This window comes from Lactuca sativa, chromosome 2 (assembly GCF_002870075.4).
Source record: "Lactuca sativa cultivar Salinas chromosome 2, Lsat_Salinas_v11, whole genome shotgun sequence".
Classification (NCBI taxonomy): Eukaryota; Viridiplantae; Streptophyta; class Magnoliopsida; order Asterales; family Asteraceae; genus Lactuca; species Lactuca sativa.
This window is the reverse complement of record NC_056624.2, coordinates 7526620-7549858: the sequence shown is the minus strand read 5'-3', so window position 1 is coordinate 7549858 and position 23239 is coordinate 7526620. Positions and strand designations below refer to the sequence as shown.

The window sequence follows — 23239 nt, the reverse complement described above, 5'->3', positions numbered from 1 at the left end:
TCCTTTATGGCAGGTACAACTCCAAGGTCACCGATGAATTTCTTCAACCATATTGCCTCCTTTGACGCTTCGCTCGCTGCAATGTACTCTGATTCGCACGTTGAATCAGCTACGGTTTCCTGCTTGGAACTCTTCCAAGTTACTACTCCTCAATTCAGGGTAAAGACCCAGCCCGACTGCAAACGGTAGTTGTCCCTGTCGGTTTGAAAGTTGGCATCACTATACCCTCGCACCTTCAAGTCATCACTCCCTCCAAGGAATAAAAAACATTCCTTCGTCCCCCGAAGGTACTTAAGGATATTCTTCACCGCAATCTAATGGGCTCTGTCAGGGTTCCCTTGATATCTACTAACCATGCTCAAAGCAAAGGCTACATCAGGGCGAGTATAAGTAATAGCGTACATGATTGAGCCAACTGCGGAAGCGTATGGAACTCGTCTCATTTCAGCTATCTCAGCTTCGGTACTCGGACTTTGATTCTTACTCAACTTGGCATTACTTTGTATCGGTAATTCTCCCTTCTTTGAGTTTTCCATACTAAAATGTTTTAGTACCTTCTCTAAGTAAGTGTTCTGACTAAGTCCTATTAGTCTCTTACTTCTTTCTCTTACTATCCTTATTCCCAAAATATAGGAAGCCTCTCCGAGGTCCTTCATAGCGAAGCACTTCCCGAGCCAGGACTTAACTTCCTGCAGAGTCGGGACGTCGTTTCCTATGAGTAATATGTCATCGAAATATAGAACGAGGAAGCTTACTATACTCCCACTGGCTTTGCCATAGACACACAATTCATCTTCACTTCGTACAAATCCAAACTCTTTGACTTTCTCATCGAAGCAGAGATTCCATCTGCGAGACGCTTGCTTAAGTCCATAAATGGACTTCTCAAGCTTACACACTCTATTCGGATGCTTCAGATCCACAAACCCCTCCGCCTGAGCCATGTAAACATCCTCAGCCAACTTCCCGTTAAGGAAAGCGGTCTTGACATCCATTTACCAAATCTCATAATCATGAAATGCGGCAATAGCTAGCATCACTCTAATAGACTTTATCTTCGCAACTGGTGAGAAGGTCTCATCATAGTCAACTCCAGGAGTTTGAGTAAAACCCTTCGCAACCAATCGCGCCTTATACGTGTGTACTTTTCTATCCACGTCGGTCTTCTTCTTGAAGATCCATTTGCACCCAACGGTCTTACGTCCGGGCACATTATCAACCAAATTCCAAACTTGGTTATCATACATGGATTGGATCTCGCTATCCATTGCCTCTTTCCATTTTGCAGACTCTGGGCCTGCCATGGCTTCCTTATAGCTATTAGGTTCATCAAGGTTTATTAGTGTACTATCACTAATATACGTGTCCCCTTCGGTAGTAATATGAAAACCATACAACTGGGGTTGAACTCTAACTCTTTCGGAACGTATAAGAGGTAATGATACGTCAATCGGTTCAACCGGAGTTTCCTCCTCGGGTTGAGTATCAGCGGTAGAGGTTCCTTCATCTATCGACTCTTGAATCTCTTCAAGCTCGATTTGCCTCCCACTGTCTCCTTGGCCTATGAGTTCTCGCTCTAGGAAAATTCCTCTCCTCGCAACAAAGACAGCATTATCCTTCGGTCTATAAAAGAGATATCCAAAGGATTTCTGTGGGTATCCGATGAAAATACATCACTCACTACGAGGTTCGAGCTTGTCGTGAGTATCTCGTCTTACGAAAGCCTCGCAACCCCAAACCTTGATATGTGCTAACAAAGGAGCTTTCCCCTTCCACATCTCGTGAGGTGTTTTGGCAACCTTCTTAGTAGGGACTCAGTTAAGGATATGGGCGGCAGTCTCTAATGCATACCCCCAAAAATAGATAGATAGCGAAGCACGACTCATCATAGAGCGAACCATGTCCAACAAGGTTCGATTACGCCTTTCTGCCACACCATTCAACTGCAGTGTCCTAAGTGGCATTAATTGTGAATCTATTCCACACTCCTTGAGATAATCGTGGAATTCAAGACTTAGGTACTCTCCTCCTCGATCGGATCGAAGCATCTTGATTTTCCTGCACAATTTATTCTCCACTTCATTCTTGAATTCTTTGAACTTTTCAAAAGTTTCTAACTTTTGCTTGATTAAGTAGATATACCCATATCTACTATAGTCATCGGTAAAAGTCACGTAGAAGCGGCTTCCATCCTTCGTGGTAGATCTAAACGGTCCACACACATCGGTATGTATGAGGTCCAATAGACCCTCACCCCTTTCGCACGTACCAGCGAAGGGTGACTTAGTCATTTTTCCAAGTAAACAAGACTCGCATGTGTCATCTTCCCTAAGGTCGAATGACTCCAACACTCCATCCTTTTGGAGTCGGGCTATGCGTTTCTTGTTGACATGTCCAAGACGACAATTCCACAAGGATGCCTTATCCATACTATTGGAAGAATCCATGCATAAAACATCATTTCCTAAGTTATCTACAATCATAACGGTTTCATAAATTTCATTACATGGTATAGCTTCAAAATAAAAGACACCATTTAGATAAGCCAAAATAGAACCATTCTCATTATTAAAATAAAATCTAAAACCTTGTCTAAACAAACCATGAAATGAAATGATGTTTCTAGCCATTTCTGGCGAATAGCAATAATTGTTCAAATCTAAAGATAAACCATTCCTAAGCACTAAAGAATACACTCCAATCTTGGTCACAGGCGACGATCTTCTGTTCCCCATGATTAGATTTATTCTTCCATACTCCACGTCTCTATTTCTTCTTAGTCCCTGCACATTAGAACAAATGTGGTAACCACAACCGGTATCAAGAACCCAAGAAATATCATGAGACGAATCGTTAGATTTAATTGTGTATATACCTGCGAAAGACGGCTTGATCTTTCCTTCCTTGATGGCTTGCAGGTACTCTGGGTAGCTTCTCTTCCAGTGTCCTATCTTGTGGTAGTGGTGGCACTCTGCCTCCTTTGGGTTAGGGCAGGGTTTAGCAGGATCAACTTTGGTCCCAATAGAAGAGGCACCATCTCGGGGCTTAACCTTGCGATGGTTCTTAGACGAAGCCTTCCTCTTCTTTCCCTTCCTTGTCCAATAGCCAACACAGGAGCAGCAGATGGAATGGGAGTTGGTGCAACAGACTTGTCCTTGAAGTTGCTTTCAGCGACCCTCAAGAGACCTTGGAGCTTGCTTAGGGTGACCTCTTCTTTGTTCATGTGGTAGGTCATCCTAAATTGATTGTAACTTGGAGGCAAAGAGTGAAGCACCATGTCGATCGCCAAGTCTTCCCCAAAGTCAACATTCAACTTGCGAAGACGGTCGACATACCTTTGCATCTTTTGCAGGTGCATGGTAAGAGACTCTCCATGACCCATCTTAGCGGAAATCATGTTAGTGAAAATCTCATAACGTTCTTGTCTCGCGTTTTGGTGGTATCTCTCCAACAAGTCTTGGTGCATCTCGTACGAGTACATGTCCTCATAGGACTTTTGGAATTCGGAGTTCATAGTGGCTATCATGATGCAATGTACCTTCGTTGCATCACACTCGTGAGTTTCAAAAGCGGTCATTTCAGCCGGAGTAGCGATTTCAGGGTTGATTTTCTCAAGCTTCTCATCGAGTACATACTCCTTATCCTCATAGCGAGCAATCGTGCGAATGTATCTTATCCATTCGCTAAAGTTCGTCCCATCGAAGGTTTCCTTTTGACAAAGGCTCATCAATGTGAATGAACTAGCAGCAACGTTGTTAGCGTTCGACATCTACAAATAGAAAGGACAAAGATGGATTAGAATATGAATCCCTAACTATCACCCAATAAGAAAAATTAGGGCTAGGATCCAACAACAATATTTACATATTAGAAAAGGGATGCCGTAATCTAACATGCAAACAATTTGAAGGTAAGTGAATGACGATTCACCAATTCTCCATAACTTTAAATTCTAAATGCATTGAGAATTCCTAGGTTTGGATGAGATTCATTGAAACCTTTCAATGTCATGTTTAAATCTCGATATGCCCCTCTCGTTTGTGACTGGGATACCAAGGATCACAAAGTGGGTGTGAATTACCATGCAAATTCACATGGTGCCTTCATTGTAACAATCACCTATTCGATGTGCCGGTAAACCACACACGCTCCATCGAACTATGATAAACAATGAATCACCCATTGCCACCTTCGCTTAGAACCAATTAGTGTGTCGGTAAACCACACACGCTCCACTAACTTCTTAGCAAGGTGCAAAGTGTAATTTCATAGGATTGCATCAATTCACTTTTCCTAAAGTAACTAGGATTGGGAAATTTTTTGAAAACCATGTAGTTACTTTGTATTTCATATTATACTTTTATTGAGAGGATGAGGTTGCCCTATCCTACCCATTCGTCTAACGACCCTCCATCGATCAAGCAAGCGGTGGGTGTGAGTGTACACCCATTAAGCGCCATTTTATAGGCAGCAACCTTATACCCACCTTATAGACCAGCTTCGTGAATGAGGCTTACTAACGGTAAGACTAGCATATTGATTATACATATATATATATATATATATATATATATATATATATATATATATATATATATATATATATATATATTAAACTTGTAATAATATAATAGTATAGGGTGTATTTTAAACATTTCAAAAATACTAGGTTTTTAATCTCCAATTTAAAATTTTCGAAATTTAATACCACTTAAATTAAAATTTTAAATATTAAAACTCTTGATTTAATAATTATCACAAATTCAACTATTAATTTAAATTATTAAATCATAAGGGATTATCTAAATCATGAGGATAATTACCATTTAAACAATTAACTTATCCTAATCCCTTTTATCCCTCTAAATTTCGAAAATAATGGGATGAAATAATTCAAAATCTTTAATTACCATATTTAACCATTAAAAGATAATTACAAGATATGGGATTATCCAAATCCCTAAAATTTAGGATCTTATCTTGGGGAAGGAGGCAAATCTCGAAATCGAAGGGTTTGCAAACCCTAGATTTCGAAATCTTGGATTAAAAGGAAAGGATTCAAAAACCCTTTCAAGATTTTCGCAAATTAGGGTTAGGAAATCCTAATCTCGAAATCTATGGCCTCCTAGGGTTTATTGGCTATAAACCCTAATTTGTCAAGTTCATACAATTGAATAATACTAAGTGAAAACAAGTTAACCAAAGGCTCTGATACCACTGATGGGTTTTATACAAACAATCTTATGTGTGCATGCAACCCTAATTTGGATCTATGTTTTCACTATTAGATACACAACATTATGATCACATGGATAAAACCCTAATGTAGCATGCTATTTTTGAAATTCATATATAAGGTTAGATCACATACCTCTTGTTGTTATATTGCAATAACAACTTAAATCTTCAAACCCTTAGTCTTGAAAGCAAACACCACAAGTGTAGTGCCTCTAATGGCTCACAAACACCATAAGCAATCGGAGAGGCTATAGATAGAGAAGGGAGGAGGTAGAAATCGTCCTTAGATGCTCTAGGGATCAAGTGGACGAAATCCTAAGGCCTTAGGGGTCTTTATATAGGGTTGGGATTAGGGTTTCAGTCCTTATCCTTATCCAGTTATTTGCCCACCAAGCAACCACAAGATAAGCCTTGAAAACCCTTATCTCTTGGACCTTGGACGATTTTAAGGATATCCTTATCCTTGAATTCGTCCATCCTTTAACAAGGATAACCATTGCCCTATTTTGCAACTATCACATAATTACAATTCAGCCCCTCTAGTTTAATTAATTACACTTGATCACAAAATTAATTCCTAATTAATTATTGACCAATATTAATTAAACAATATGATTTCTCCTTTAATATATTATTCTTATAACATATTAATAAATCATAATAACCTCTTTCTCTATTTATTTCTCCAGTCAAGTTGCTTTGGTGAAGGCAACCCAAAAGGACCATGCACAATCGGGTCAAGTACTTGCCTAATATAGTTGCAGCCTTAGACACTATTCCAACAGGATCTAGGAGAGGCATCCTATATTCTCGGGAAAAGAAATGAGAGAGATATAAAGAAAAGACTAACTGGATTTAGTACATACTCGGACAAGGTACTAAAACGATTTTGATGATATTAGGTCGATTAACATGGCCTAGACAGCTCTGGCGCGCCAGACCTTCCTGACTCTCTTGTCAGCCCTGCCTTGTGCTCCCTTGCCAGCCCTGCCTGACACTCCCTTGCCAGCACTGCCTGACGCTCCTTTTCCAGCGCTGCCTGGCCCTATCCTTCCAGCCATGCCTAGCACACCTTGACAACTATAAGGTCGTGTCGCTACTTAATGGCGTGGCATACGCCCAAACCAATAAGTAGCCGCTTCGCGACCCACCCAAAAACCCAAACTAACTCAACTTAAAGAAGATCAAGAAACAACTCACAAACCAAAAAGAGGTGTTACACAAAACTAACAAGTTAACATGTGTATTTTGTAAATAATGATAATAAAGAGTAAACATAGACAAACTAAAAATAACATTACCTTTTTAATTTATTTTTCGTAAAAGTATTATATAAATCACTTTCGCTTATTTTACCTTTTTAATCCATCAAAACAACCATTTTAACCTCAAAGAGTGAACCAAATCATTTGCTGAAGAAAAAAAAAAACGCCAAATGCCCTGCACCCTTTGACACTCCCTGACGACGCTCACCTCCCATGACGCCCATCAATATTCACAATCGTGGAACCTTTCATAATTCCCACAGTCACCGACCTCTTCTTGTGCCACTGTAACCACAGGCACCACCCTTGCCCTCAGCACTGTCTCAAGGCTTCAACCATCGACATTGAAACTCTGAAAGAGGATTATCAGAGTTATTATTCAGTCACAGGTAAACAATATTCATATATATTTGCAATTCCTTTGAGAAGTTCAAATTTGGTATCATATTTGGTGTTACCCTATTTGAGGGTACTAGTTGGGTTCTGTGGGGAAGGTGGTCATTTGGGATTGTATAGTTGGCTTAAATTAGTTAGGATTTATAGGGAGTCTTAGAATTTTCTCCTACTGCGTTTGACATCATCTTTATTGTAGAAAGGCCGAAAAGGAATGCACTCTCCGTGTTCGATGAAATGTGTAGTTTGGGATGTATTTTCAAGCCATTTTGAACAATTTTCTGATTTTTAATTCTTTCTTCGGAGTTTACAAGACGCATAATTGGCTTTTTAATGTTGATAAGTTGGGACCTGTTACGAGTATATATAGGTATAAACACTTTTTACTTATGCTACTTAGTAATTAGTTTATAGTTTATACTATCTATTATCATTAATTCTCATCTTATGTATAGATGGAGTTCACGAGGCATGTCTGTTACATTTGGACTTTACTCTACACCACAACTTTTCCAATACAACTTCTTGAGAAGTGTTGTTTACTTGTTTTGATGGTTAGGAATGTGATTTTATTTTCATCTGTCTATTAGGATTCTATTTATAATAGGAACCATATGCTAATAAGAAAAGTGAGTGAATTACATTTTTAACCATATGGTTTAACATGTTTAAGCCACGTACATTGATTGCACATGTTAGTCAATTTATGCAACAAAATAGTTTTTTAGGCATAATATGCATTATTCAACTATGTTTCATTCTAGGACCAGTTTATGCACCAATGTTTTATTTTTTTTTAGACAAATTCTGCAACAATGTTTCACTTTCATTACAAATTTATGCAAATAACATAAAGTATGCAACATTGATCATTACGCAACTTCAAATAAATGACCAATGGTTTGAAGATGTTGAAGAAATGGAAATATAATGTTTTTTTTTCATCAAATATTTCTAACTAAACCCGCCACCACATAAAATCAATTTGACAAGTAACCTCTCTTAATCCAACTAAACCAGCCACCACATAAAAAATTTCATGTCATCATATAAAAACAAAGCTTTTATATGGGTGACACTGATACTGACACACTCAACTTACAAGTTACTAGAGCTTCCTCTAGATTTAAGTACTCATAGACAAAACAAACATTAATACATTTGACTTAAAAGAGGAGCCAAAAGTTTATGGGTTTTTTTTCATTGAAGAATTTTATCAAACACCGGGTTCTCATAAAAAAAAAAATTAAGAGCACAGATCTGTTGAATTAAGGGAAGTTTTATGTTATAGCAAATTAGGTTTATAAACAATTGGTTTGACCTTATTATATCTTTATAAAAAGGTGTATTTATTGTATTTTAAAAACGAAAAATGGGACGTTACACAATGAATGTGATTAACACTTTGAGTGAACAGTTCAAAACTTGTATTAATCAATGATAGAATATTGTGTATCGAATAACGTTTTATGTTTAATTTGTAGTCAATGATAGAATATTGTGTATCGAATAACGTTTTATGTGTAATTTGTAGTAACTTTTGATTTTGAAATCTTATCTTTTGATGTATTAGATATTTCTTTTAGTTTATATAGAGCACACATCCATCCAGTTGAAGACTAATGCATTGCATGAGCCATATTGAGTTATCGACAGTAACCAAAATAAATAAAATAAAATAAATAAAAAATAAAAAAAAATACCAACAGTAAATACATTTGAATAAATATCAATCTTACTTTAATCAACAAAATCAACAAAATACGAACTTTAGATATGTTTTTCTTCGTTTCCATATTTAAAATTTACAAAAGTACCGCACCAAAGATGATGAAGCCATACAAACAAATGCACTTTTTGCTTGCTAAGTGTAATCACAAGTTTAAGCATTAACTGAATGTTAACATTTGAGCTCACAATATACATCATATCAATGTGTAACCTCACTATGAGAAACCTCCATCAACAAAAATTATGAACCATAATGAAAAACGAAAAAAAAAAAATAGGAAAATTGGAAAAGAATAGAAAATAAAGAGTGATACAAAATGCCTTCATCATTTCAACATCTGTCATTTCCATATTCTCTTTTTCATAGTCCATACAGGTCCCATTGGTTTTCTTGATTGGTATTTCCTTCATACTGGGTGGCTCATAGTCAAGGGCATTATCCTCACTTCTCAGGCTTTCATGAACAATGGTTTATTTAAAATCGTCATGAGATATATTCATTGAAGACGACGATAAAAAACCTGCACAGAACATAAGAAGATATCTATAACCAAATTTCACTCTTTTTATCTCAGAAGTTGAAAACAAAACAGAGCTTTATGATCTTTGCTAATAAAGCATTTGTAGTTGAGACTCACTTCTTCAAGAATGAAGTGCTTTTATACCAAAAAAAAACATTAATACACTCAACTTACACTATTTGTGATGTAGAGGTTGAGCAACAAGATCATTTGAAATGTGAGGTTGTTGCTAGGAGTTGGTTTGAGATTTTTAAATGGTTGGAGATTTCAAAAATTCCTTTTGATTCCGTTCCTGATTTGTTTGTGTTGGTGGATCAGTTGCCTATTGTTTCGAAAAAGAAAGTTGTCTTGGATACTGTGGTCTGTACTTCTATTTGGTATATCTGGAGGTTCAGAAATAAAAAAAAGTGTTCATAAAAACAAAGAACACAGATCTGTTGAATTAAGGGCAGTTTTATGTTATTCATTCTTTTTCTTTTCTTTCTTGTCCGGTATGAGCTAAGAAAGTTTCATCTATGTATTATCATTCTATGCACCTTCAACCCCTGAATTTATGCATTATTTAAAATAATTGAATATGTACAAACCAACCAAAAAAAACTTGTGTAATTATTGCTAAGTTAGGGACATCTTAATCAAATAGAAGAAATGGACACATCATAACATGAGATTACATGAAACAAGAAATTCAATAATTCGAATTGAAATATTAAGCAAGCAACTCTGATTACAAGTCAATTCAAAGATCAGATAATTAAGGTAGAGAAACATGTACATGATTAGGAAGAAGGAAACAAGTGTACGATGTAATCTTACCTGTGCTATATAGCTAACTTCAAAATGAGCCAAACTGCACGTGTGAATTCAAATGTTCCTCTAGAACTGCCATCCCTGTAGGAGATTACAACAAGTTGTAAATCGGAGAGTAATGTAAGTTTTTTGTTGGATCAAACATATTAATCTGTTACTAATAACCAAAGGAGACACCATATACCTCTTCTTGTTTGGTCTTTATGAAAGAGTTTGGGTCTTCCGTTGCATGACACAATCCAAAAGTTGTATCTATTAACTTCAGCTCCAGAGTAGTTGATTGCCCATTTGTGAAAACTGTTATTTGTGGACAATCTTTGATTTCCAAGGTATCTAATAATGGCCATTCAAAAGCCACCTTCCCCAGGCAAAATCCCTTGAGATTTGGAAGCTTTTCAAGTGTTATGGATTTTAGACAAGGGAACACAACCTCAGTAGTCGGTCTGGTTTCGGAATCTTCAACTTGCTTCACAATCACATCCATACTCTTGCAGTCACTTATTTTTAGCTCTTGGAGCTGCAATAGACTACCAACCATGCAACTACTGAAAACGTGTCCAAGAAGCTTACAACTTACAATTGAGACCTTTGTAAGGTTTGGAAAGTTCAACACTATCCACCGATTGCTCTTCCACATATGTTTTAGTTTATCTAGTCCATCCACAGCCACCTCTTTCAGCTTCTCAAATACCACATCTTCATTTGTCCCTTCTGCTACTTCAAATACCTCCTCTATTTTAGATTCACCATACTTCCTGGTAATAGAAAGCTTTTCAAGATTCTTCAAATTAAGCAACTCCTTGCATGGAAAAATTATGCGGCTTTCAAACAATTTGTCATCATACTCGTGTGCATCTACTTCAACTAAATTTGAAAAAGACCACGGGAACTGAACTAGCATTATCATATCTGGAGTAGAGCACATAGGAAGTTGAATCTGCTAAGAAAAATCAAACATAGATAGATCATCACAAACACGACAATTATTAAAGAAAAATACCTTTAATATTACAAACATATTAAAGGATTTCAAGTTCTGTTATTCTTCAATGAGCCAACATGTATTTCCAATCAACAACCTAGTTTATGACACTGCTTACATTATTTTTTCTGAAGATGAGCACTGCGAAGAAAATTTCTGATTTATATATTGCATTTGTTCAAATAATTTAGATTGTTATCGATTAAAAGTAAAAATTATAGTTTGTGTGTGTGGGAGGGAGTGGGGATAAAATAAAAAGTAAAAGTGTTTGGCTACTTCAAAAAGGGTAATTTTTCATGTACTGAATATTTACATCCAATTTTTTAACGAAAAAAGATAATTATGTTATTGTATTTTTTATTGCATTGTCAAATAGCACAAATGATATATGGATAATATATTTATACTTTTACAATCATCTCAGCTATACTATTTTCATCAATTTTAGGTAATAAACGCTTCATAAAAGTTTCGCTTGTAAAAGATGAGAAAGAAAAGAACAACTTGATTAAGTAACAACTAACATCACAATATTTATAAAATATGTTAGATGATGGGATTAAATTGGATAAAAACGATATAAATGATATATTAGTTCATCTAACAACTTGATTTAAAAAATACGTGGCTTAACTTATGAATGAGTGAATATAACATCTTTCGTAACATAAGAGACAACTTAATATCTTATGAATGAAATATTAATTTATAATAAAAAATAAGATTGCATATTTTCATAGCTTTTCATGGATATAAAAAAGGAAAGTGGTTATATATGTATTTTAATTTGGTTTTGTTTTATGTTTCCTTCTGGTATACAAATATGAACCTGCCACCTAATTTTTGTAAGCAAATAATATGTTGAACATCATAAAACGACATGCTGATCACCTGGTTAAATGATGAAATAAAGTGATAACATACCTCATCCTCATGTGTAGCATTTGTCAAATGGAAGTTGAGGCCATATTGATCAAGACTATGCTTGCCTAATTCTGTATGTATGTAATTGAGCTTCGGAGTCATGGAGTGACCAGATGTGAAATTCATCATTTGTGGGCACCCATCAATCTTAACCTTTTCCAATGCTTTCCACCTGAACTCATTCTTCCCCAAGAAGAAACCCTTGAGATCTGGTAAATCTGCGAGTGTAAGGGACTTGAGACGAGGGAAGACTATTATAGATTTAAATGTTTCTGTGTGCTCTGCGTCTTCCTTCACAATCACTTTCATTGCCTTGCATTGTTTTACAGTCAGTTCTTTGAGTTGCTTGAGGCTTTCAAGTGTGGAACTTGTGATTATATATTCCAATACTTCACAGTTATAGATTCGCAATATTGTTAGGTTGGGCAATTGAAGCAGAGTCATATTGGCCGACCTTGGGAGGGTGATTGCAGTACAAGTATCATCACTTCCATCACCAACATTCGAAGTACTATCAACACCATCTTTGTTTATTTCTTTACTTTCAAATATCTCCACCATTGATTTGCATTCCCATATATACAACTCTTCAAGTTTATTCAGTTGTCCCACTACATTGGATGGAAACACTCTTGATAGGGCAGGACAATTATATATCTCAATCTTTTTGGAGTATTGGCATAAGAGCCAAGAAGCAACACCGACTTGAGAACACTACAACAACACATGAAAAATCAATGGAGCTGATTAAATTAACAAAGCTTAGCTGTTTTCTAGGTACATGCACACTACAATCTAACACAATATTTGTTTCTAAGAATGTAGTTATAACCACAAGTGCTTCCCACAACTAAGGTAGTTCAGTAACAACGTCGACAATGTAAGTTGTGTAGGATTTTAATCTTGATATTTTTTAGTTTTATTATTCAGCAAAATAAGTAGTTTGTTTTTTTATTGAATGGGTCATGTGGACCAAGTAATAGGGCTGGAAAACAGGAAAGCGTGGGCTTGGTTGTGTTTAGGGTCGTTAGGTTTTTTTTTGGCTATAAATGCCATCTCGTGTCATAAATAGAAGGCAGCCGTTTTCTGCATTACGATTATCTCTTCTCCTCTTTATTTCTCTTCCTGAAAAATCACAGATTGAGTGGTGTGTTTGTTGTTACAAAGAAGTGTGTCTACAGGGCCTGATTCCAACAAGTTGAACTACAAAAGGGAAATATACAGAGAAATCACAATATTTCGGCCATCTTTTTTGCAGTTTAACAACTCCATTTCAGTTTTAGCTCATCAAACCTACCCAAGTTTGAAAATTTCTTTCTATATCGACAACTTTGACCTACTATAGCAGGTTAAAGTGGTCATAATTGAAAAGGTTGTGAATGTTTAGTCCACTTAATTTCACCAAAGACACTCAACTTTGACAAAATTTTCTATTGTGACCACTTTAACCTGCTATAGCAGGTCAAAGTGGTCAGCATAGAATATTTCTCCAAACTTGGGTGGATTTCATAAGGCAAGCTGAAGTAGAGTGCCATGATTCATGAAGAGAAAATAAATGGCATTGGACTTTTCACAAATTCCAGGTCACCACTGGTGTGACAGCTCAGCAGAAACTTTTATGAGGTTCTGGTGGTGACAGACAGAATCAACGACATGAAGAGAGTGGAAGGATCATAAGAAGCATACTTCTGAAAGACACAGAATTGGCATAAGGATAGAAGACCACCTAGGCCAAAAAAGTCTGGGCCTACATGTGAAAGATTCAAATGGTTTACAAGACAAAGTTCATGTTGGATTTTATGGTGAAAAAATGAATTAAGAGAAATCAGATCGTGGTGTTTGGACTCCACTCCGTTAAGGAAAAAGGTTTGTCAAATGACCAAAATACCCTTGTTATATATATAGCCAAATAACTAAAAACAAGAAATCAGTTGTATGCTATGCTTTATGTTGTTGGCAAGAGAGAACAAGTAGATGGTGGATGAAAGAAAAGGTACACTAAATCAATCATAAAAGCGGCCTTAATTATATAGGCTTACAGGAGATTTTGAACAGCTACAAAAAAGAAAATAGAAACAAGAAAAAACAAAACTGCCAGGGTGCTAATTAACACAATTAATTAGCATTTATTCAAATTAAAACTTGAAAATGAACAGACTTTGATTAGCAATTAATCAACATATATATTTCAGGTGTGTCTGCAGGAACACGCGTATAAACACATACAAGCATGATAAAAACCGTAAAATATACAAAATATGGTAACTCTGAACTTTACTTGTCTATATTGAAGAATGGATAAATGCAAGAAATAGCAACGCATTTCCATTTATTATTTTATTAAAGCATCCTACTTTCATTTCTTTCTATTACAGCAACGGAAATCCTTTGTATTTAGATGACATTGCTATAATTGGGTGGATTTCTTAAAGTAGAATGCTTTAATAGGAAAAAATGAAAGTAAGATGATCTGATAAGCAAATCGATGAAAATAAATTGCTACTTTCATATAGGTACTTTCAAAATCCACCCATTTATAGCATTCTACTTTCAACTTTTCTTTTCAGGCCATTGTAGCCATGTATAATTGGGTATATTTTTCAAAGTATGATGCTATAACTGGAAGAAATGAAAGTAGGATTTTATAATAAGATAATAAAGGAAAGTATGCTGAACAAAAAAAATTGACTAAAATATACCCAATTCAAAATTAGTATAGTGCCATGATTTATTTATGAAGCGAAAACAAATATCATTGGACTCTATATATAACCCATTACCCCCTCAATGTGAGAAAACGAAAACATAACTTTACTTCTAAATTTTTTTATCATGCATCATCTTCTTCATGTTAATTTATTATACATCTATGAATTTTCATTAATTGTATATTGTAAAATCTATCTTAATTCTAATATTCTAAATAGATCGAAAGCATTTTTAGAACAAAGATTTTTTCAAGTTTCAGATGAATTAGCTTAGGGAGTTATATAAAGCAGCTAATGGAGAAAAGAATATTAAAAATAAATAAAACAAATAACTGAATATGTAAAGGATTTGCTTAAAAGAAATCAAATATACCTTGAACTGATCATGGATGGAAGTAGTTGTGATCGTAGTACCGCCATCGATACTCTTTAGGCGTGGCAGAGAATAAAGGTCGAGATAATCAAGAAGAGGGAAGGAGGAGAAGGTGTTTGTGTGAGTAGAAGATATTATTTCTTCATTTTCATCATTAATATCTCTATTTGAAACAACTTCTTCAATACCATCACACTTATCTATCCAGACCTTCTTTAAGTTGGGAAGAAGTTTGCCCATGAGAGATGAAAATAAGTACTTTATGCTTTTGCAGTAACTCATGCGTATGGTTGTGAGGTTGTGGAATGAGTAGGATTGTGATTGGTTTTGAGGAATTACAAGTTTCTTCCAATTGCACTTCCACACATCACTCATCCTCTCCATATTATATAAATATAATTCCTTGAGGTGGGGAAGTAGTAGTGGTGGTGGTTGATGATTATATTTATGCAGAGTTGTTGTGAAATCTGTGCTGCTGCTGCTGTTACTGGAACTCTCTATCTCAAACACCACTTCAACATCCTTACAGCCAAGTACATGAAGGTGATTAACGTTAAAAGGTTTGGGATGAATTGAGGATTCAACGTCAGGAATATTACCATCCACCTCTGAAATGATCTCTTCCTTGGATATAACATTAATCTGCACATATCTCAACAACAAATATAATTACAAATCTCCGACAAATAAATATGTAAAATACACGCATGTACACAAATACGTAAAAATGATATTTTTCACAAGAAATTACAAAATTGGTCCCTGTGTTTATCTCTTCTCTTTTTTTTTTTTTTTTTTTTTTTTTTTTTTTTTTTTTGGTTTAGGTCCATCAAATTGTTTAGGAATTTTGGTCCCCATTAACTTGCTTATAAATATGCAAATAATAATATGAAGGTTAAAACAGATCCACACTTAGCAATGTGGGAAATATAGACTACTTCTCCAAACTTAAAAATGTTGTAGTGACATAGGTAATTTGTCCATGTTTTTAAATTTGGAGTTTTAACTTTTTTATTATCACATACTGAAGTGTAAAGATTTAGAAATAATTTGTTAGGATACATCTCTTCACGCAAATTAATAATCTCATTGCACTTTAAAGTGTGAACACATCCAAGAATTGTGTAGAATTGTAGTGTGTTATGTATATACGTGTATGTACGTACAGAGACACATATACATAAGTGCTCTAGCATCAAAATAGAAATAAAAATAGAAAGCTCAATGACATCACATACCTCTTGGTTGTTCTGAACCAATTCAATGTTTCCCCTGGTTTCTTCCCAAGTTCTCCTACCATCTATACTCACATTCATAAGTGTCCTCACATCAGAATTGCTCACGGTCGGTGTGAATACGTTTACAAACCTCTCACACACAAATATATATATATTTATCCTTTCAACAGCTTGAAAGCTACGGATGAGGATATCAGAGCTACTTTCACCTTTCATCCTCCACAACTCTCTTAGCTTCCCCAAACCATATACATAAATAAATCTCAAGTTGCTACTTAATTCTTCAATTTCACCAATACAACTCATGTCAATGTTAAACAACACTTCAATGCTTCCACAGGTTGAAACATGAAGCTCTTCCAGACGACCCAGCAAAGACATGGGATTGGTTGGAAACAGATTCACAAGATTATCACAAGAGCCTACTTCAATCTTTCTCAACATGCAGGCATCAACGTCTTTGCTACTTATAACTTGATAAGGCCATATCTCTTTCAGCTTATCCATACTCCAAATCCTCAATTTCTCCAACTTAGGAATCAGCATCTGCACAATAATTAAGACATGTTGATAATCAGTAGTGAAATCAAGCATAAAATAGTTTGTTTGGGGGATCACAAATTCACAATCTAATCAATACAGATTTTCATTACAAAGAAAATCTATGAAACTGTCAACATAAATCCTAATATAGAGGTACCTGTTTGTTAAAGAATGGTTGAATTGCAGAGTCATTACTGGACATAGAAGATGTTGCAGATGTTTTCTCAGGATAAATGCTACTGAAATTAGGAAGGCCATCAAGTTCCAACTCCACCAGCTGTGGTAGCTCAATTACATTAGCAGTGTCGCAAAGACTTATCAACTTTGGTAGCCTATCCAATCTTAGAAACTTTAGCCCCTGAAACTTAATTGCACAATATCCACCATTCTCACTATGTGCAAGTATTTCAAGAACAAAGCACTCTGAAACTGTGAGGCGCTCAAGCTTCACCAAACCATTTGCAATAGGGACTGTGAAGAGGTACCTCAAGTTTTCACACTTGAACACATCAAGGACTCTTAGATTATTAAACGCCTGCTGAGGGAGATGAACTGATTCCATTAAAACTTCTTCAAGATTGTTCATACCATCCACCTCCAAATAAAGCACCTCAGTTTTCTCAAACAACTCATTGATGCTAGATTCCAATAGCTCATTTTTGTTAGTGACCAACCTCAATGTGTTTTCAAATGAGTGCATATTTTTGTCAGTATTCTCTACTAAACCACATCCCATAGAGATCCTGAACCTTTTAAGTTCAGTTAACAGCATACTATTGGGCGTATCATTGTTGTCAAAGAACTCAACTTCTAATGCAGAAAGGTGCTTTGAAAGCTCTGCTAATTCAGCACAATTGCCATTTGTGAACCTGATTGCCTTTCTATTATTAACTCTCATATAAAGCTCTTGAAGCTCGACCAAATTTATCAAGACACCATCATCAATACGAAGATTTACACACCCTGTCAAATCCAGTAGCTTTAGCTTCTTCAAATTTCCGATTGTGGATGGTAACTTTCTGATCCCGCAATGTGCAAAACTGAGCACTTCCAAATTCAAGAGTTCACCAATAACAGAGCAATCAAACATCAATAAGCATTTATGGAAAATGAGTGTCCGAAGCCTAGTGGAGCACTGAAGTGATCTGGGGAGCAACGGATACTGCATTTTTTCATATGCTACAACTTCAAGATTTTCCATTCTTTTATAAAAATCTTCAGGGAACTTAAGCGACTTATCTCCATCCATAAGTCTCAAAAGTGAAAGGTTTGGGTATTTAAAGTCACCAGCAAACTCAGACATTCCTGTGCAAGTAATAGAAATTCTGTTACAAGACTCAATCATTCCAGCACTACTCCACTTTGAATTATCACCATGATTAATTACCCATGGATGGTCACCCTTAGAAACTATACCTAGCACAAAGTCGAGCACAAGATCATGCATTTTGACACACCCATCATCATCGCAGTCCATCAACAAATTTGCTTTTCTGAGACTGCGCACACACGTCTCTGTCCCGTCCCTAGCTTCTCCCAAAGTAGAAACCCCATTTAACAAACGTAGGCCCCATGCATATCTTGTGAGTTCCTCGATTGGAATATTAAAGTCATCGGGAAACAAGCCACAAAGAATAAAAATCACTTTTTCCTCCTCTTCTTTTATATAGTCATAGCTTATCTTAACACTCTTTTGCACATAATCGAGATCTTTATTCTTCAAACGACGAAGTGTATCTCTCCATGCAACCTTTTCTTCAAACTTAAGACGACTGGCAACGAGATTAATGGCAAGGGGCAAACACCGACATTCTCTCACAATCCCTGTTCCAATTTGATTGAGCTCCAGATCATTTTGTTTTGCGGCTCCTATGATTTTCCAAAAGAAATTTTGTGCTTCAAGCTCCTCCATGAGCTCCACATTAACTACTTTCAAATCAAAATTACATGTTGCTGCAATTTGCCTGCAAATTATTTCATTGCGCGATGTCAACAATAACTTGAAGCTGTTGGGAAAAGGACTTAGTCCAATATCTTTGAGTTCGATAGTCTCCCATACATCATCTAATATCACTAAAACCTTTTTTTTTAGTTTTACCAGCTCTGTAAATGCTATACCAAGACGTTCTGCCCTTCTTGTTGGATCTGTTTCAGTTAGAGATACAGGTATGCATTCTGCTAAAGCTTGCTGTATAGAAGACGTTTCTTTTTTCCCAATAACCACCATTAGAAACAAATCAAACATTTTCTCACCTACCAGATGCTTTTTCAGTTGTTCCATCATGGTGGTTTTTCCCACACCACCCATTCCACATAGGGCTATCATCTGATTCTGTTGAAGGAACCCGAGCGCATCCTTAAAAGGCTTCTCTCTTGATTTGAAGTGATTTTGGGCATCACCATCCGAAGGTACAGAACTGGATGTGATTTTTGAGTTCAATTTCGCAAGAGATTTTTGAGCATCTGTCCAAATTATCTTACTATTTTCATCAATAAAACTTCCCATCTCCTCCGTAGTCTTGAATGCCTTCTTTCCTGTTTGATACCTCAACTTCATGTTAAAACATCCATTCCCAGTACTTGGAATGCTTTGAGCTTTTTCTTTAGTCTGTTTGGCTTCTTCTAACCAACCAGGTATACGAGCAGGTATCTCCAGATTACTTATTTTGTTTTTTACCATGAGCATTTCGACATCAATGATTGTATCATTTAGTTGCTTCGTTTTAGTAATCATGTTCCTAACATGTTTAGTGGAGAAAAAGAGAAAACCCAACTGCTTTTTGACAGAACCCACTAATGATTCAACAATAGGACTAATGATTGCAGATACAACCTCCATTTTCCAATATTCTAGCTTTTAGTGACACCTGCAAAGCATTGTTAAAAGTTGTCAATTAGCTTACAATTTTGTCCATTCATATTTTCATTAATAATTTGCAGAACTGTCTTTTTAAAATATCATCTAACTAGCCATAAGTAAATAGTACTCAAAGTTTTTCCTGCAAGATGTAGATACCTTGTATGAAAAGAGGAAGAGCACACATAACCACGGATTGTAAATAATCTAATACACAAGGATTTTATTTTGTATTAGATAATATGGTTTTGGAGTCCACCAATAAAGGCATGATTTTATTTAACATAAAAAAGTGCAAGGTCAATGAGGATGGCACAGTTCAATTTACACTTTTTATTTCATAAGTTCTTCTAGTTATCCAAATGAGTAATGTTTAAATAAAACAAAGCCAAATTTAAAAACATGTCAAGTGCCTTAAAAGTTGCCCAAAGTGTATTCAAATGCATCCAACGTTTAGAATAGCTTGATTCAAGAAATTAGATTATTAGGGAAAATACAAGAAATAGCAACATACTTTCATTTCCTTGTGTATCAGTTCTTCCTATTATAGCATTTTAGTTTTCTTTCTTTTTTTCTTATTAAGCCAATTTCACTTTAAAAATTATACCCAATTATAGCATTTTACTTGCAGATGACAATGAACAAAAAAAAAATAAAAAATAAAAAAATAAAAAAATAAAAAAAACATTTCCATGTAAACGTAAGCCATGACACCTCTCCCAACTCCCAAAACATAAATCGGCAAAATGACCAATATACCCTGAATAATTATACATCAGGTATGAATCCATACCGTAAGTTTTGTATCTTTTGACTATGTAATTTTTTTTACTATACATTTAAGATATGTAATCAAAAGGATTTGCTTCACACCCTGATCCTTGTGCACCAACTTAACAACAAAGTATAAACAGGGGAATAAGAAAGAATAGGAACAGGGGAATTGACAATTACTTGGAGCCTAAGTATATTGTTGTAAGAAAACTGAGTTCTGAATTATTTACAAGCCTTACTTATACTATAAGACCAAAAAGTGTTTGACCCAAACACAAATACCAGAAAGAAAAACTAATGTTTAAAAAACATTCCGAAAATACCCCTCGTCCTAATTTTACGGAATTAACCCAACAAGATAGAAATATTCAACTTAGGGGTGTTGTTTGAGTTTTGTTTTTTGGGTTTCAGGGTTTAAAGTACAACCGATGCCCACACCGAATTACAAAAAAAAAATAATAAAATAAAAATATTTGCTAATAGGTTTATACTAATCGTTACTAATGTTACGAGAGAATCTTTTTTTGCTTTTCACCTTGAAAAGCTTTATAAGCTTTAGTATGTATGTTCCTCCCCATACTAAGGAATGCTTTTCTTTAATATGTCATAAAGTGGAGCACTATCGAAAGCAAGATCTATATAAGTATCTTCAATATACTTTAGAGTCCCCAACAACAACCATTTGTCTTGGTTGAGGCCTAACAAAAAACTTCTTCAACCAAGTGATTTGATGCCTTTGTTTTTAAGTGTGTGTGTGTGTATGTGTGTGTTCCATTTAATTTTTCTAAACATACGACTACCCTGCATCTAGGAAAGATATAAACAGCTAGGAAAGTGAAGATAATTGTTGATCGTTGACTTTAACATCGATCTCTAGCTGATCTATTAGAGCTAGAACTGATTTCCGACCCATCATTAGATGACCATTCCTCCATAACGTTGTTAAATATTCAAATCAGTGAAACTGAGAACGGAATGTCGATTCATTTCAACATTTCAGTTGATTTTAACTAAACAACATACACCAACAATCCCACAATCAGCAGCAAAGCAAACGTGATTTGCAGATCGATAGATTTAAAACAAAAAAGAACAAAAACTTTGGATAGATTCGTACACATAGAAGAAAAATGTTACTAATAAAAACGTACCAGGCTCTGCTGCTGCTGCTTCGTTTTGACTTTTGATCAAACGATTCAGTGTGAACTGTCAAATACCATAAAGAAGCGTATATATACACGGTACACTTGTATAAGAAGTAATAACCTCGTTTCATTTACATTAAAATAATAATAATAATAATAATAATTGGATCTATTTTTAGTTTCTTTTGTATTTTATATTTAACAATTATGATATTTTTTATTTAAAAAACTTCTTATATATCGATCTCATAATTGATTTATATTTTATATCTTTTTTATTCAATTAAGTTCAAAAATACGGTAATCATATTCAATTTAATTTTTTTACCAGTCAACAACCTATCCAACTTTCAAAAATTTTATTTTTTGCTTAGATTTTAAAATTTATTACAAACTTTGTCCAAAATTTACATTTTTGGCATAGATTTTAAACTTCATTATAAATTTGGTCCAAAATTTACTCTTTTAAAACTTTGTTATGAATTCATCCAAACTTTTGTTTTTTTACAACTTTTTTTCTTAAAATTTGGTTATGAATATGTTTTTTTTTCTTTATAAAATCATATTTATATAAAAAAATCATATAAAAAATCTTATATTTTCTATATAAAAACTTTTTTATATACGAAAAACCAATTTATAAAAATATGTATTTATTAAGTACATAAATATACACAAATCCGTTTTCATAAAAGAAATGTATACAAACATGTATTTTACAAATATATATATATATATATATATATATATATATATATATATATATATATATATATATATATATATATATATATATACAAACACTTATTTTATTATAAATATATTTGTATACAAACACATTTTATAAAAAAAATGTATACCAACATCTAGTTTATAGTAAACGTATATATTTCTTTCGTAAAACATATATATATATTAAACACCAATTTTATAATATATGTATTTGTATTTAAACACATTTATATATATAATGTATACAAACACGTATTATATCAAAAATATTCAAACATGTTATATATATATATATATATATATATATATATATATATATATATATATATATATATATATATATATATATATATATAAGGTTAGGTTATTTTGTTTTTGCAAAGTATTGTGTGCTTATGTAAAGGATTCTAGGTCAATCATTTGTGGTAAATTAAGAAAGTGTTAAGTTATTAATTAACTTGAAGATCGATTAGATCTTTGTAACAGGTAGTATGAAGAACATAAACAATAAACAAGACAAAGTTGAATCACAATATGTCGAATGATTGATTCAAACAATCCTCAGCAGAGCTCGACTAAGAACTTCCACTGTAGAGGATTTAGGGTTACAAGAACGATAATAATAAACTTCTGAATAAAACTCTTATCGATCTATTCTCTTGTTGCTATCTCTTCTCATCTTTAAGATGCATGCAAGCACCTATATTTATAGTAAACCCTACTAGACTCACGGATGGACAGGCCCATACCGGAGTTACAAAACTGGACTAACTAGCGAGCCCAATCGACGCAATACTTAACAAAACACGACCCAACAATCTCCCCCTTTGCGTCAAATTGGAGCGAGACTACTTCTTCTTCTTGCTTGGGCCAACAGCGGGAACTTTCTTCGTGGTATCAAACAAACGAGAGATTAGCGCAAGGACCGTCTGTCTGAACCGAATGTACCAATGTATCATGTCATCGAAGTACTTGATATCATCCGCTGTGTTTTGCTTGCATCTG

General features: G+C 34.7%; 1 protein-coding gene across 4 annotated transcripts; it reads right to left on the bottom strand.

Annotated features, from left to right (window-relative positions):
• Positions 1-8722: 8722 nt before the first annotated feature.
• Positions 8723-21550, bottom strand: LOC111917409 (uncharacterized). 4 transcript variants are annotated; one of them, XR_008230107.1, is made up of 9 exons: positions 21509-21550; positions 16884-19593; positions 16184-16729; positions 14946-15587; positions 11865-12578; positions 10143-10898; positions 9965-10039; positions 9323-9531; positions 8723-9148 (listed from the first exon to the last, which is right to left on the bottom strand). XR_008230107.1 is itself a non-coding variant. In XM_042898937.2 (7 exons), exons 2-7 carry the CDS (start codon positions 19563-19565, stop codon positions 10025-10027), a joined length of 5355 nt encoding a protein of 1784 aa, XP_042754871.2. In that variant the 5' UTR covers positions 19566-19593; positions 21509-21550; the 3' UTR covers positions 9780-10024. The 4 variants fall into 4 exon arrangements, 2 of the variants coding, with proteins under 2 accessions (XP_042754871.2, XP_052624220.1); XR_008230108.1 differs by lacking the exon at positions 9323-9531 and having other exon boundaries at positions 8724-9148; XM_042898937.2 differs by lacking the exons at positions 8723-9148; positions 9323-9531 and having other exon boundaries at positions 9780-10039.
• Between the last annotated feature and the right edge of the window lie 1689 nt (positions 21551-23239).

Excerpts from the sequence above, each read along its gene's own strand:
- LOC111917409 (XM_042898937.2), bottom strand. The coding sequence starts at position 19,565 with ATGGAGGTTGTATCTGCAATCATTAGTCCTATTGTTGAATCATTAGTG. Across the intron at positions 15,588-16,183 it reads TGGTTCAGAACAACCAAGAG|ATTAATGTTATATCCAAGGA; the intron begins GTATGTGATGTC and ends AGATATGTGCAG. Across the intron at positions 12,579-14,945 it reads CCATCCATGATCAGTTCAAG|TGTTCTCAAGTCGGTGTTGC; the intron begins GTATATTTGATT and ends GTGTTGTTGTAG.